The sequence below is a fragment of the Chrysemys picta genome, chromosome 1 (genome assembly GCF_011386835.1).
Source record: "Chrysemys picta bellii isolate R12L10 chromosome 1, ASM1138683v2, whole genome shotgun sequence".
NCBI lineage: Eukaryota > Metazoa > Chordata > Testudines > Emydidae > Chrysemys > Chrysemys picta.
The window spans coordinates 15,105,173-15,120,296 of NC_088791.1; the positions used below are offsets into that span (position 1 = coordinate 15,105,173).

At 44.5% G+C, this 15,124-nt stretch overlaps 1 protein-coding gene across 50 annotated transcripts in view; it reads left to right on the top strand.

Annotated features, from left to right (window-relative positions):
- Nucleotides 1–15,124, top strand: part of CELF2 (CUGBP Elav-like family member 2) — a 777,520-nt gene that overhangs the window by 589,571 nt on the left and 172,825 nt on the right. Inside the window, exon 1 of one of the 50 annotated variants that reach the window (XM_065550567.1) lies at nucleotides 3,896–4,047. The exons of the other annotated variants lie outside the window; for them this stretch is intronic. Coding sequence (XP_065406639.1) covers nucleotides 4,028–4,047 — 20 coding nt within the window. The 5' untranslated portion in view covers nucleotides 3,896–4,027. Of the gene's footprint in view, nucleotides 1–3,895; nucleotides 4,048–15,124 lie in introns of those variants that run through there. 50 annotated transcript variants of the gene reach the window in all.

The window sequence follows — 15,124 nt, forward strand, 5'->3', positions numbered from 1 at the left end:
CACACATGCCACTCTCGTTCTCGTCAGTGGCGGTTCCCTGCATAGAGCTCATTTACCCGCCGTGTGCATCTGATCAAGAGTGTTGGCGGTGCCGTGTTTGGAAATTTTGCTAGTTTGTGAAAAGAAAAATCAATATTTGTGACTGGATATTTGTGAGTGCAGTAACTTGGGGGAAATCTCTCCTAAATCTGGGCACTTATCTATGAGAGAGGCAGGCATTTTACTATTGTTTTTAGGTCGTTTGGGATAGCTGTGCAAATCGACCCCAGAGGTGCTTATAATGCATTACTACGTTACCTCACAAAGGGGCAGGTATATCTTACAGCTTGGGGGTCTCCTTTGGTTACTAACCGGGTGTCAAACTATTGCTTTCTATAAGGGTTAGGCAGCTGGACACAAGCAATCAGATTAACAGAAGGGTTTGGCACAGATCCTAAGGCCTGGTCTACACTGGGGGGGATCGCTCTAAGATACGCAACTTAAGCTGGGTGAATAATGTAGCTGAAGTTGACGTACTTAGATCTACTTACTGCGGTGTCTTCACTGCTGTAAGTCAACAGCTGATGCTCTCCTGTTGACTCCGCCTGTGCCGCTCGCCCTGGTGGAGTAGATGCGATAAATCGACCACCACTGGATCAATCGCTGCCCTTCGATCCAGCGTGTAATGTAGTCAAGCCCTAAGTGAGTGGAACAATGTTGAAAAGCGTTCAGCACCCAGTCGCTCCCATTGTTCTCATTGGAAGCATTTGGGTGCTGAGCACTTCTGAAAATCTGGCCCCAGTTATGTGTGCTGAGCGCATATGAAATTCCATTCCAGGAGCTCCAGTAACACTTTATTACAGCCATTTGACACATGCTGCTCTCCATTTGATACATGCTTTGCCTAACAGGTTTCTAGACTTCACTCCGTGTTCTGTTCACCATCGGTTCTCTCATCAGGTTGTTCTAGATCAACAGATGGGAGCAGAGGCCAAAGTTGAATCTGCACTTAAAGCAATGGACCTTCTTCTTCTCTCTTTGCTAAACAATGCTGATTAGGTACATCCCGCTGGCAAAAAGGCTTATCCACTAGTCTCTGGCGCTGTGCCCTACAATGACCTGAACATTACTCGTTTCACTGAAGTAAAGACTTCTCTTTGCCTCAAAAGCTATTTGTGATGTGAGCACTCCGGTCTCCGTGCTGGTAAATTAGCCTCTCTCATTTACACCTGTGACACTCTGGAGCAACTCCTCTGAAATCTGTGGAGTCACTCCAGATTTATGCTGGTGTACATGAGAGCAAACTTTGGCACTGAGTAGGAAGCACACTGAAGTAAACAAACTATATGCAAAATCGTCATACAAATCTTTAAATTTTGAAAGTCTTTACTTTTACAAATATGTTAAGGGCTTTGGGATTTGCTTTTGAGGGGAAGAAGGGGCAGGTGCTTTGTATGATCTAGGTTTCTGTCTCTGCCTGTCTTCAGAATAGAGAGAAAAGAGACAGATGAAATTCTAAATATGTACATTTTAGCAGAGTCATAACTGAGGGAGATGCGGAGAGATGGTCCAGTGGTTAGGGTGCAAGCAGGAACTCGGGTTCAATTTCCTGCTTTGCCACAGACTTCTTGTGTGATTTTTGGGTAAATCACTTAATCTTCCTGTGCCTCAGTTCCCCATCTGTGAATGTGGATAATAGAATTTACATACCTCACAGGGCTGGCATCAGCATAAATACATTCACAATTGTGTGTTGCTCAAATACTGCATTGATGGGAGCCATATCGGTATGAAAGCTAGATACAATATTTGAAGGATGTACACAGCAAAGGGGGAGAGAGAAAACTTCGAGCCACTGGATCGTATTCTACCTTTCTCTGCTAGATTGAAGAGCCCATTATGAAATATTTGTTCCCGGTGTAGGTATTTATAGCCTGTAATCAAGTCACCTGTTAACCTTCTTTGTTAAACTAAATAGATTGAGCTATTTGATGTGTTTTCTAATCCTTCAGTCTTTCTTTTTTGTGGCTCTACTCTGAACCTTTCCCTATATATCAACATCCTTCCTGAATTGGGAACACCATAGCTGGACGCTCTATTCCAGCAGCAGTCACACCATGCCAAATAGAACGGTAAAATTAATCTCTCTCTACTCCTACTCGAGATTCCCTTGTTTATAGCCAAAGATCTCATTAGCCCTCTGGACCGTAGCATTGCACTGGGTGCTCATGTTCGGCTGATTATCCACCATGACCCTCAAATCTTTTTCAGTCACTGCATCCCAGGATAGAGTCACCCATCCTGTGAGTATAGCCTACATTCTTTGTTCCTAGATGTGTACAGTTACATTTAGCTTTATTAAAACACATGCTGTTTTCTTGCGCCCAGATTATCAGATCTCTCTCTAATGACCTGGCTTCATTATTTCTCACTCCCCCGTTTTGTGTGTCATTTACAAACTTTATCAGTGATGATTTTATGTTTTCTTCCAGATCATAGATAAAAAATGTTAAATTCACAATCCTGCACCAGAATAGATATGGATTAGGTGCCAGTACTGGGTACACATTTTCCATCTCTAATTTCTATAATATTAATGCAGGAAATATTACATTTTGCAGATAGCTAATTGGTTTGGTCCTTAAACATAGCCAGTTACATTTGTGAAAAGTGTCTCTTATGAAGCTAAGAAGTAAATGTTACTCAAATCAATTATTACTGAAAATTGCATCACTAATTGAGTTAGGAGAGTACTCTGCCCAATCCATTGTTGGAGTGATTCATCGAATATGACAGCCTGGCTTGACTGGAATCGACTAGTATGTGTGTATACGCACGTGTGTGTGTGTTTGAAGCATGGCTGATGCTTACTGAAAGCCTGCATGCAGTGAACCAAGACATATTAATAGTGAAATCAAGGTTCACTGGCTGACAGACATCAATTTGCCAGAGGCCTTTTTTCCACATTCTCTTCTGCTCTTTTTTTATGGCAAATCCAATAGATATTTGGAATATGTGCTCTCAAGAAATTTGCCAACCAGACCTTCATTCATAATGTCTTCTGTAGTTTCCTCCAGGCTGAAAATATAAGTGAGAAGAATTACAGATGATTCAATTAAACTGAGATTGTGCAAAACAAAACTCAAAGCAAATGCAATTTGGGTAGTGTTTATATGACTTAATTATCTCTTATCTCCCCACTCCCTTTTTAGAATTTACAAGCAGTTATGATATAATTGCCAATACGGAGATCGGTAGATGTGCAGTAAATACCCCTCATTTCAATAAAATTCTCCTTTTCCTTTAAATCAAAAATGGGACCTTATTAAAAATGCACAAATATATTGGCATAAAGTCATCAAATGACCATCAGGAAATAAAGTTCTGTAATACTATATAGCAGGGACAAACACAGTCACATATTAAATTAGTGAACCAGTTAAAATATTGATAATTCACTGTATATATTCATAAGACGTGAACATTTTTGACTCTTGAGGCAAATGCCTTGAACTGAAACCTTCTGAGGTATAGCTTTTTTTTTTTTTTTTAAGGGGACTTTTTGGAGGGAAGGTTGGGGGCACATTTTAAGACCCAAATGTGCCTTTTTGTTTGAATTAGTAACATGTTTCAGAATTTACTAACAGCCTTTTAATGTGTAATCTGCTTGGTTTAATGGGGAAGGAAAAAAACTAGATCATTAAGAATCCCATACTGTGTGAATACATTCATGAGGCAAGAAAGTGCCTTGTAGTATGTAAGGAGTGTTTTGGAATTCGTGGGATCCTTTACCCATATCTGCTGAAGTGCTGTCAGATATGAAGTAAATTTAGAGACCTGCTTGTCCCGTTAGCTATTCATCACTGTTGACTGGCTCTAGTGGCAGCCAGCGGTATTTTTAGAGAAGAGAATGATATGGAATTTCTTCATGTACAGAACATTAGCTGATCCCATTACTCAAAGCTACTCAGAAAGTCACAGCTGACACTTCACGTTGGTGCAAAAGAAGAACAATCGGCTTAGAAGGCAAAACACAGAAAGAGATGTGATGAAAATGCATTTGTGGGGGTATGGCTGAATTGTTTCTATTGTCAATCTGAATGTTTTGTTACTTGGAGTCAGTAAAATAATAATTTAGTAAACAAATTTAAATGCACATTTTCCTGGTATTGAATAGAATATATTTGGGTATATTGAACTTGATGGGTAGAATGTAACCAAGAATAATAAATGTTTTTGTTATCCATATAAGAGAGACAAGGTGTAAACCATCTAGGATTCAAAGATTTTGTCCTGTGCCTTGAGATAGTTTCAGAACAATATGGACAGCTAACTACAAATAAGTTATTTTGCAACAACCGAAGTCATCTGTGTTGTTATTTATCATTATTTCATCAAAGAAAATCCATCTAGTTTAATGTTAATTTGAATTGTGTCTCTTGAAGACCTCCAAACTCTAATAATGTGACGAACACGCTCCTGAATGTCAAAATAGTAAATAGTATGTAATTTTCTTTGACAGTAAGTGGCTCAGCCTTTGCCAAAATTGTTCCCTTTTACAACCATTGTGAAACTATTTCTTTTTTGATTCAGTGATATTTGACTTTTAAATTCCAGAAATAAAAACACTGCTGACCTTTTTTTATAACATTATGGAGAACAAATTGAATCTAACGTGATTTGTGCTGTTTGAGTAGGGGAAACCAGAAAATGGCCGGTTGTCTGTTGGATCTGAAGTTTCATGTGATAAAGAATCAAGAGTGGACATGTTTGTTGAGCATTTCAAAAATTTATGACCCTCTAGAGAATGTACCTTTTGAGTCACTCTAGTACTGACCCCAAGCAATGTGATACTGAACTTCTAGAGCTTTAGGCTCACAATGAATGGCATTTATCTTAGCTCCTTAGTTCTGATCTTGTAAAAGCTAACTCATGCATGCACAACATGATAGACCATGTCACGCCTCAGAGCCTTTTTCAGCACTATCATCTTATACATTTTTTATAAGCCAGAGTGCATTCATAGAATTCTGCCTCAAAAGGCATTCCACTTTAATGACTGCACTTAAATGTGTACTCCCAGTTCTTGTGTTTTTGAAAACAAAACAGTAATCAAAAATATTTAATGTTTTTATGTTTCTCTTTAATAATAAAAAGCAATTAAAGCAGCAATGTTTAAACGTGTAAAAAATGTCTGTAAATAAAACTGGCTCCAGTTATAGTCTTAAACTCTAGTTGCTAAGAAGGCATGCAATATAGGTTTATGTGTAAACATTTCTCTGTGCGTGTGTGTGTGTGTGTGTGAGAGAGAGAGAGAGAGAGAGAGAGAGAGAGAGAGAGGTTTTCATCCAAGCGCCTCACTTTTTTTTTTAAAAAAGAGATTTGTCATTTTAGTGAGTCGTGTTACTTCCAAACAATGATAGTATAGATAGCAAATAGAAATAGTTCAGATATATTTGTGTAGCATGATCCAGTGTACCAAAATTAGACATTAAAAAAAACAATTGAGAAAGAATCTATGACAAACAATACATTTATGCCTCTTCAGTTAATGAGTAAAGGGATATGAACATAATTTTCTCTTCTTCTTCTGAATGTAATTTTCAAAACAAAATAGAGAAAATTAATAAGGTATATCAGATTCAGTAAACAGTGCTCTTGAAGGTAGTCAGAAAGCAGGAATATATTTATTTTGCTTTATATGACCCATTAAAAAGTTACCTCTCAGGGCTCTTTTGACATATGAGAAAACCATCACAAACGAGGATAAACCTAGCTAAAAATGCAGAAAATAACCACCTGAAACCCCACAAGCTGCAACTACCAACCCTTCATGCCCATTCCATCCCTAAAGCTAGGAAAAGGGATGGACTTTGCCACAGATTTGGATATTTTGGAAGGGGGGAGGATGAATTCAGTGCTGGGGGGCCCTTCCATGAACTAAGTCTCCCTTTATACTGAGGAAGCACCTGTGCTAACCACAGCTGTAGCAATATGGCTTAAGGAAACAGGTGATCTCCAAACAGGTCCCAAGCTATTTAGCACTCCACAAGTCAAAGCCAACACCTGAAATGCCATTCAGAAACTGGCGAGTGGACAGTGCAGCTCACAGGGCGCTGTGGTATCATTGAATAAGTGGGTTGCCACCATCTACACCAGCTTTGTTTTCTAAGTGGATTTGAGGTGTGGAGTGCTTTGCAGTGGTCTCATCTTGGTGGGAGACATGGATCCCAGTCGCAGATTCATTATCGGATGCTACATCTACACGAAGAGCAACAGATGCAATTCCCAGCTCGCCTATACATACTCGCACCAGTGCGATGAGAGCCAGCACATGTCACAAAGTGTAGCGATGGTAGCACGAGAAGCAGCAGGGGGCATGTACTCCGCCTGGTATAACTCCCCTGGGTATGTACTCCCCCTGGCTAAGCCAGGCTCCTGCGGCTACGCCACTATTTATACTTGCACTAGTTCTCCTCAAGCTAGCACAGGTCTGAGTAAGTGAGCTGGGAATTACACCCCTATCTTGTAGTGCAGATGTAGCCTGAGAGAAGCAGCCATAGCTTTCGGCCCAGATGTAGACGGTGGGAGGGCGAAAACAGTCTCGGTTTTATATATCACCTTAGCCTTAGCCACATTGAGCTTTAGTCATCTATACCTCAGTCTGTACCAAATGCTCGGTAAGCCACTGAAGAGCACTGGCTGGATCCGATGAGACTGATGTAGGTGTCGACGGGGTGTCCCCAGCATACAGAAAGCACTGCACTCTCTCAGTACCTGCATGTACACATTGCCCAAGAGTGGGGTGCAAGATGGAACCCTGCAGCACCCAGAGGAGCTGGAACTAGGGGTGCTGCTGCACCCCCTGGCATGAAGTTGTTTCCATTATATGCAGGGTTCACAGTTTGGTTCAATGTCTCTCAGCACCTCCACTATACAAATTGTTCCAGCACCCCTGTGTGGCCCACACAGGAGAGCCCCCAGAGCAGAAGAGTGAGTGCCCCAAACTACTCACTGGGATGTCTTAGAGAGAGAGAGAAGATCTCAGCCACCAAAGAGCTGCCCTTTCCACTCCTGCAAGGGTTCACAGGCAAGTCAACAGCTCCTGCTGATCAACAGCACTGCAGATCTAACAACATTAAAGTAGACCTGTGACCTTCATCCATCGCCAGGTCATCTGAGGGGTCAGGGATGGGATGGGCTGCATTGCGCAAACAGTGATCTTTTGGCCCATCTGCTGCTATATGAAAAAACTAGAACGTAACAATTACAAAGGTTCTTACACTGGAAAGTTGTTTTCACATTCCACATTGCACATGAATGGGAGTTCAGTCACGTGATTAGAGTAGGAGATTGTGAGCCAGGATTCAACTGTGATACCTTGGATAAGTCGCTTCATGTTGTGCCTCAGTTTACCCACCTGTAAAATTGGCATGAGAACTATCTATGCTTCTAGGGTGCTTGTGGCTTGAAGTGTGTAAAGCATTTTTGATTCCCTAAGATGAAAAATCCTGTGTAGGTAATAACTTTACAAATTGTAGAGGAACATTTGTTTAAAAATGCCATGATGGCTACGCACATGCCTCTGACACGTGCTACCGTTTGTGTGGCTATGCTAAGACAAAAACTGTTAATTGCTCCTTGGGCACTAGAGATTGGTTGCAAAAATTGGACTCAGATCTGGGTTTATAATTTCAGACATCCCCAAAGGTTAAGAGAGGTTTAGATTCCAGGGTTTGGGACTCATTTCTAATGTGAATGATGAAACCACCCACCTTCTATTAGTTTAAAAGAGAATTATTCATACTGATGACATTGTTTTCCAATGGGACGAAAAAGGAAAGAATATTTGTGTGTGTGTGTGTGTGTGTGTGTGTGTGTGTCTTTGGCTATAATCAAATAAGATTTGGGGGCAAGCAGATCAGCATTTTAAAATAATACCAGGCATGTTTTTTTGGAAATGTTCTCCAGCAGTCATAGAATATCAGGGTTGGAAGGGACCTCAGAAGGTCATCTAGTCCAACCCCCTGCTCAAAGCAGGACCAATCCCCATACAGATTTTTGTCCCAGATCCCTAAATGGCCCCCTCAAGGATTGAACTCACAACCCTGGGTTTAGCAGGCCAATGCTCAAACCACTGAGCTATTCCTCCCCTTTTAAAGGTTTGAAGAGAAGGCTAACATTTTGGAATGACCATGCTTTCCTCTCAATTGGCCTGCTCGTCTCTGCTGCCATCATACAGTCTTTCTACTGCCAACCCTGTCGATCTGGGCTCATTCCAACAGCAATGGCACAAATCTTGCACTTGCACACTCTAGCCTATCTCAGGCTTTCCTACATTTCCACGGGGCTTCGTCAGGGGCTTCAATAACATTTGTTCAGCTGCTTGAACATCATGTTACCCACATCAGGCTGTGTGAGAGTCTAGAAGAGAATGGGGACTTGGCAGCAATAGACTCAAGCTTGACTGAACCGGTGATTAACAAGGGCTTTTAACGTGTGTGTCAGTATCATTACATCATCCATGCAGCAGAAGATGAAAACACTTTAAGAAGCTATTAGCATAAGCTACACGAATGACCCAAAGCACCGTGGTAAATTGTAGTGCATTACATGATTGACATGGAATACCATAATATATTGTAATGAATCCGAGGTTTTCTAGGGTTATCATGGTTGTCACTCTGTTTCGCACTGTGCCCATTTGGATCTGTTCTGATAATAGGGGCTACAAATGTACCCTAATTGTAATCGCAACAGTAAAAAAGTAGGTGAAAGGTCATCAGATGTCGCAACAAATGTTGGTGGGAAAAGATACAAAGACAGACTGAATTAGTCCAACTATAGAACTCCAGCACTGTATTAAGTTCGTGCCCGGTAAACAAGAAAAGTGTGGAACCAGAAATTAGTGAAATGAAATTGGTGTGTCGGAAACTAGGCCCAACAGGTGGACAAAATACTGATGGGAAGGGCTATTCCTTAAAGAGAACTTATACTCGCTTTTTAAAGTTAAACTAGGGTTACCATATTTCAATACTGCAAAAAGAGGACACTCCACAGGGCCCCGCCCCCGCCCCAACTCCGCCCCTTCCCTGGCACCGCCCCAACTCTGCCCCTTCCACAAAATTCTCGCCCCAACTCCACTGCCTCCTCCCTCCCGTCCCCCAGCTGCTGCTGCGCTGGGGAAGTTGCTTCGGCCCCCGCCGCAGTGGAGAGCGGCGGGAGCCGGGAAAGTTGGAGCCCGGGGAGGAGGTGGCTGCGTGCTCGGATGCCGCCCGCCACCTCTTTGCCCCTGCAGATCAGGGGAGTTGTTAGTTTTGCTGCAGCCACTCCACTCACACGCGGGTTCCCCCGAGCATCTTTTGCCCGAGTGCAAGTGGCTGCAGCAAAACTAACAACAACTCCGATTTGAAGGGGCACAGAGGCGGCGGGCGGCATCCGAGCGCGCAGCCGCTTCCTTCCCAGGCTCCGGCTGCCGCTGCGCTGGGGAAGTTGCTTCGGCCCCGGTGCATGGTGGAGAGCGGCGGGAGCAGGGAAAGTTGGAGCCCGGGGAGGAGGCGGTCCCCTTACCATGCCTCCCTATTTTCCCGGACATGTCCAGCTTATTGGAAATTCCTCCCGGACGGGAATTTGAGGACCAAAAAGCCGGACATGTCCGGGAAAATCCTGACACATGGTAACCCTAGTTAAACTCGCAATTAGGGTAAATGTGTAGCAGGGCCGGCTCTAGCTTTTTTGCTGCCCCAAGCAGCAAAAAAAAGCGCTGCCGCCCGAGCCCACCAGCCGAGCGCCGCGCCGCCCCCCCCCCTCAGCTGAGCACCACGCCGCACCCCCGCTGAGCGCTGCCGGAACCCCCCCAGAGCGCCGCCCCCCCCGCCAAGCGCCGGAGCCCACCCCCCTCCCCCCGTGCTGAGCGCCGCCGGAACCCCCCCCCCCCCGAGCGCCGAGCCCCGCGCTGCCGCCGGAGCCCACCCCCGCCGAGTGCCGCCGGAACCCCCCCCCAGAGCACTGCCCCCCCCCGCGCCGCCGGAGCCCGCCCCCCCCACCGAGCACCGCGCCGCCGGAGTGCCCCCCCCCGTGGAATGCCGCGCCATGCTCCCCCCGCCACCCCTTACCAGGTGCCGCCCCAAGCATGTGCTTGGGTGCCTGGAGCCGGCCCTGATGTGTAGGCCCGATTATCCCTACAGATCTCCATGCTGACAGTGCAGATAGACCTCAAATCTTCCTGCTCCAAAAAGCCCCAACCACTTGAGCTAATTAAGGGTTGAGCAATTCTGATTCCACCCAGTAGAAGGCCTGGTGGCCGTGCCTAGAGATCCCAGTAGTGATTTGAGCTGATTGCACTACATGCAGTGCAAACACAGGCTCTGCGCTGCAGACACTTACACACATGCGTAACGTTCAGCGTGTGACTTGTCCATTATCTACCCATGTGAATTGAGTTAAACACATGCCTGTTTGTGGGAGCGAGGTCACGTGCCCTAAGAGTTCACCATCTCATTTAAGAGCGTACGGAAAAAGAGAGCGTTGCAGACAAAAGGAGGAATGAGGATGAGGGTAGAAGTACTGTAATACTGTCCCATGATCACGTAGCTAAATCATTTCAACAATTGTTTAAAAATATATAAATGAATCCTTCTGAGCAGTCCCCATCAGCCAGTTTATGACACTATTTTCAGCAGGGTAGAAATAGTGGATCGCAACTCTTAAGACACAAAAATAAAGAGTTATTTCAGTTTTGTTCTAAATTTAGCTAAAAGGTTATCAGATGGGGAACAGGAGGTTGTGCCATTGGAGCACCCAGGGAACCAAGGAGGTAGCGATGAACCAAAGGGACAGATATGATTAGGTTCAGATAAATGCCCATGGCTTTCTGTTGCTTTTCAGACCAGGACTAGTAGCTCTATCTAACCTGTGAATCTATTATTAATTTGTAATACTGTAGTGCTTAGCAACCCAAACCAAGGTCAATGACCCATTGTGCTTGGCACTGCACAAACACATAGTAAGAGACAGCTTACAATGTAAACAGATAGGATGGACAAATGGTGGGGGGAAAATAGAGGAACAGAGAGGTGAAGTGACTTACCCAAGGTGTCACAGCTGGTCAGCAGCAGACTTGGGATTGGACGCAGGTCTCCTGATTCCCAGTCCAGTGCTGTATCTAATCTATTAAAGGTTTATACCCCCACGCTTATCACCAGGGTATCCACTGATGGTTCCCATACAACCTTTTTGAAATGTAAAGTGCTTCTTAATATTTGGAAGGACGTTTATCCAAGCTGATTTCTACATCAAGGCCTCTACTGTGCACCTCTATCTTTTCTGAATCAGACAGCCTGTCATCCCAGGCAATTTCAAAAGCAACCTTGCTTTAAGCCTCACTCAACATTTCTGCAATAACACCGGTAACCACTGGAATAATATAAACCACTTACTAATCGGTTTGGTAAGCAAGGACATCTGCTTTACACAGTGCAGAGGCAAATTAAGGAGGCTGTCATACTGCTAAGAAATTGCCTGGTAGACAAAAAAAAGAAAAAAGAAACTAAAGGTAAATAAATTGGCTCTTAGTGCTAGTTTTCATCCAGATGTATGCCTCTATAAACACAGCTATCTCAGAAAGCCACCTATTATTTATTAATTCAGGATGACTCCAGAAAGTATGCCCTTGTTGCCAAGAAGGCTTACGGCATCTTGGGCTGCATTAGTAGGAGCATTGCCAGCAGATCGAGGGAAGTGATTTTTCTCCTCTATTCGGCACTGATGAGACCACATCTGGAGTATTGCGTCCAGTTTTGGGGCCCCCACTACAGAAGGGATGTGGAAAAATTGGAAAGAGTTCAGTGGAGGGCAACGAAAATGACTAGGGGGCTGGGGCACATGACTTATGAAGAGAGGCTGAGGGAACTGGGCTTATTTAGTCTGCAGAAGAGACGAGTGAGGGGGGATTTGATAGCAGCCTTCAACTACCTGAAGAGGGGTTCAAAAAAGGATGGAGCTAGGGTGTTCTCAGTGGTGGCAGATGACAGAACAAGGATCAATAGTCTCAAGTGGGGGGAGGTCCAGGTTGGATATTAGAAAAAAGTATTTCACTAGGAGGGTGGTCAAGCACTGGAATGGGTTACCTAGGGAGGTGGTGGAATTTCTATCTTAGAGGTTTTTAAGGCCCAGCTTCACAAAGTCGTGGCTGGGATGATTTAGTTGAGCTTGGTCCTGCTTTGAGCAGGGGGTTGGACTAGGTCAGTGGTTCTCAAACTAGAAAGTCCGCAGGTTCGGCCAATCGCGGCTCCCACTGGCCACGGTTCGCCACTCCAGGACAATGGGGGCTGCAGGCAGGGCCGGCTCCAGGCACCATCCCACCAAGCCTGTGCTTGGGGCGGCACCTGGAGGGGGGCGGCGCGGCGCTCTGGCCGCCAGGGAGAGCGGAGCCCCGGCCGGGCACTCCACCCTCCCCCCGTGCCCTCCCCTGCCGTGGGTGGGTGGGCGGCTGGAGGCTTTTTTGCCTGGAGCAGCAAAAAAGCCAGAGCCGGCCCTGGCTGCAGGAAGTGGCGCGGGCCGAGGGATGTGCTGGCCGCCCTTCCTGCAGCCCCCATTGGCCTGGAGCGGCGAACCGTGGCCAGTGGGAGCCGCAATCAGCTGAACCTGCAGACACGGCAGGTAAACAAACCGGCCCGGCCTGCCAGGGACTTTCCCTGAACATGCGGCGGCCCCAGTTTGAGAACCACTGGACTAGATGACCTCTTGAGGTCCCTTCCAACCCTAATTTTCTGTGATTCTATGAAAGCAGCTCCTCCATAAATTCCTTTCCAATAACCTTCTAATCTCAGTAAGTCATTGGCAGAAGTTGTGCTAGAAGAATACTCTGTCATCAATCATACTTTTCTCTATTGTAACTCAGAGATGAATTTACCTGTAAACACTTGGAAGAAATTTATAGCATTTCAAAGCACACACTTTTGAATCCGGACTTGTCAGCTGGCTGGTGGTATGGCTAAAATACTCCAGCCTGCCATGCAGGAAGTGAAGGAGATACCGTGGGGCTTCAGGGAATATGAACATCTCAGAAGTGCTGAGTTTGGTTTGCTTTATTGGATTTCCCATGTGCACCTGCTCTTCCATCACCCTCCTGGTAGCAGATCTAAAGAGCGGATTTAGATGTACTCCTGAGCTTTGGATGTTGTAGGTAGTCCAGCAAGTATCCTACACTAGATGCTGGAGAAAATAAAACCTTTCGGGAAGTGGGGATGTTAAAGATTTCATTCCCTCTGCTTTAAACCTTGAGATAGGAGAAGAATGTATTTATTTTATATTTAGCAATATCCCCAGTTCTCATTCAAATATTTCCTAGTGCAAAGCATTCTGGGGAAGCAGTCTTTGCTTGCATTTTGCTGATGCTAAACTAAAGATAACACTTGTCCCACTTCCTGCCACTCAATTTCTCTTAACTGAAAAGGGTAGAAATTGAAGCCTGTTGTGGAATTTATATCTATATATATTCCCTTTTAATAACCACATTCTGGATGTGCGTGCCCTTTTCTCTCCTTGGAGTTGGAGACAAAAGGAATAAAGCTAAACATAATGGTAAATGACACCATGAAAGATGCTTAAAGCACTTCAGGAATTATTTCTGATTAAGGTCTGAGCAGTGATGTGTAATTGGAAAAGCAGCAAAGTTCATAAATTGTCTTATTTTTTTCCCTTTAAAAACTGAGTGCACCAGGAAAGTGCCAGATTCCTAGTTCTAGAAGCCAAAATCACCTATCTCCCTGGACTGGACTGGTAAATTATGGTAGCAGCAATGCAAGTCTCTACTAGGCCATTCTGCTTTAGGCCTGACCGGAATGGGGGAGAGAATACCAGTTTTTGTGAGCCATTCAGTTTTTGGCCTCTCTGGTGACGGGGGCCAATGGTGACTGGTGAGCTTTTCCAAACTATTGCCCCAGCCCTTCATGTGTGGGTGGACTCCCGCAGTCCCGTGTGTGAGCTTGTAGAACCAGGGCCTAAATAGAGAGCTCATTTCACATAGGACCTTGAACAGTCATCAGACTGGGTCAACACTGTAGTGACCCAAAAAATGAAAGGATTTATATCCCATTATCACTTTAGCCATCCAGCCCTCTGCTGCCTGATTTCTCATGATCCAGTTAATGTTTGCTAAAATTGTGGTTTCGATGGAGCTAGTGACGGTAGTGAGCGCTGCATCTGTAGTAAGTATTTGTAAAATCAGGCCCTACATCTAACACAATTTAAACAAACAGCATTGTTAAATGACAATACCTAAATTTAATCAAACATTTTTTTTAGCTTCTGATCCCCATCTCCTAATATCCACTGTCTGCCTTTTTTCTCCATAAAAGTGTCTACTTGTCTCTTTTACTCAATATGATGGGCTTATTGGGCAACTTATTCTGTATGTTTACTGTTCTTTGGACAAAATAATTCTTCATGAATTCCATGCTTACTCTATCTCCTATTTGTTTTAACTGTTGTTTTTTTTTCAAATCCTCATTCCATTTTATCCAACCCTTATAATTTATTGTTTTTATTAGGCTCGCTCAAAATCTTTCTCTTCATCAGTGGGAAAAACTCAAAGGCACAATTCTCTACTGTGTAAGAAAAATGCAATTGTTGGGGAACCAGTTATGGCTGCCCTATTCTCAGCCTGGCCCAAGACACAAGATAGAGCAGCCTTAGGACTGCTCCACCCCACACCAGTCAGGGACCCGGAGCCAGCTGGAGATCACTGGAGTACACTGCAGTCCTGCCATGCCCCTTCTCATCCCTTCCTATGCCTTCCTACTTACAGTAGGAGCTGTGAGTAGGAAGGTACAGGAGCTGGTTTCAACCGCACAACATCCACTAAGGACTCCATGCTAGGGGAATTCCCCAACCAGAGACTTGCAGAAAGCTTTCCCACTCCTTTTCCACTACCAAGGTAGCACAAAGGGAGCAGGAGAAAGCTGACAATTTGCCCCCAATTTCTTCAGCCTTTCTATTTAGCAAATATTTTTGAATCCTAGCAGTGTTCTGAGTGGTCTTACATTACACTATATCCAGAGAAACAACCTCCTTCCTACATTAACCAAAGCCGTCCATACAGCATGTGCTAGGCCAAATGTAGCCAGTGCCTTTGTAGACTAAT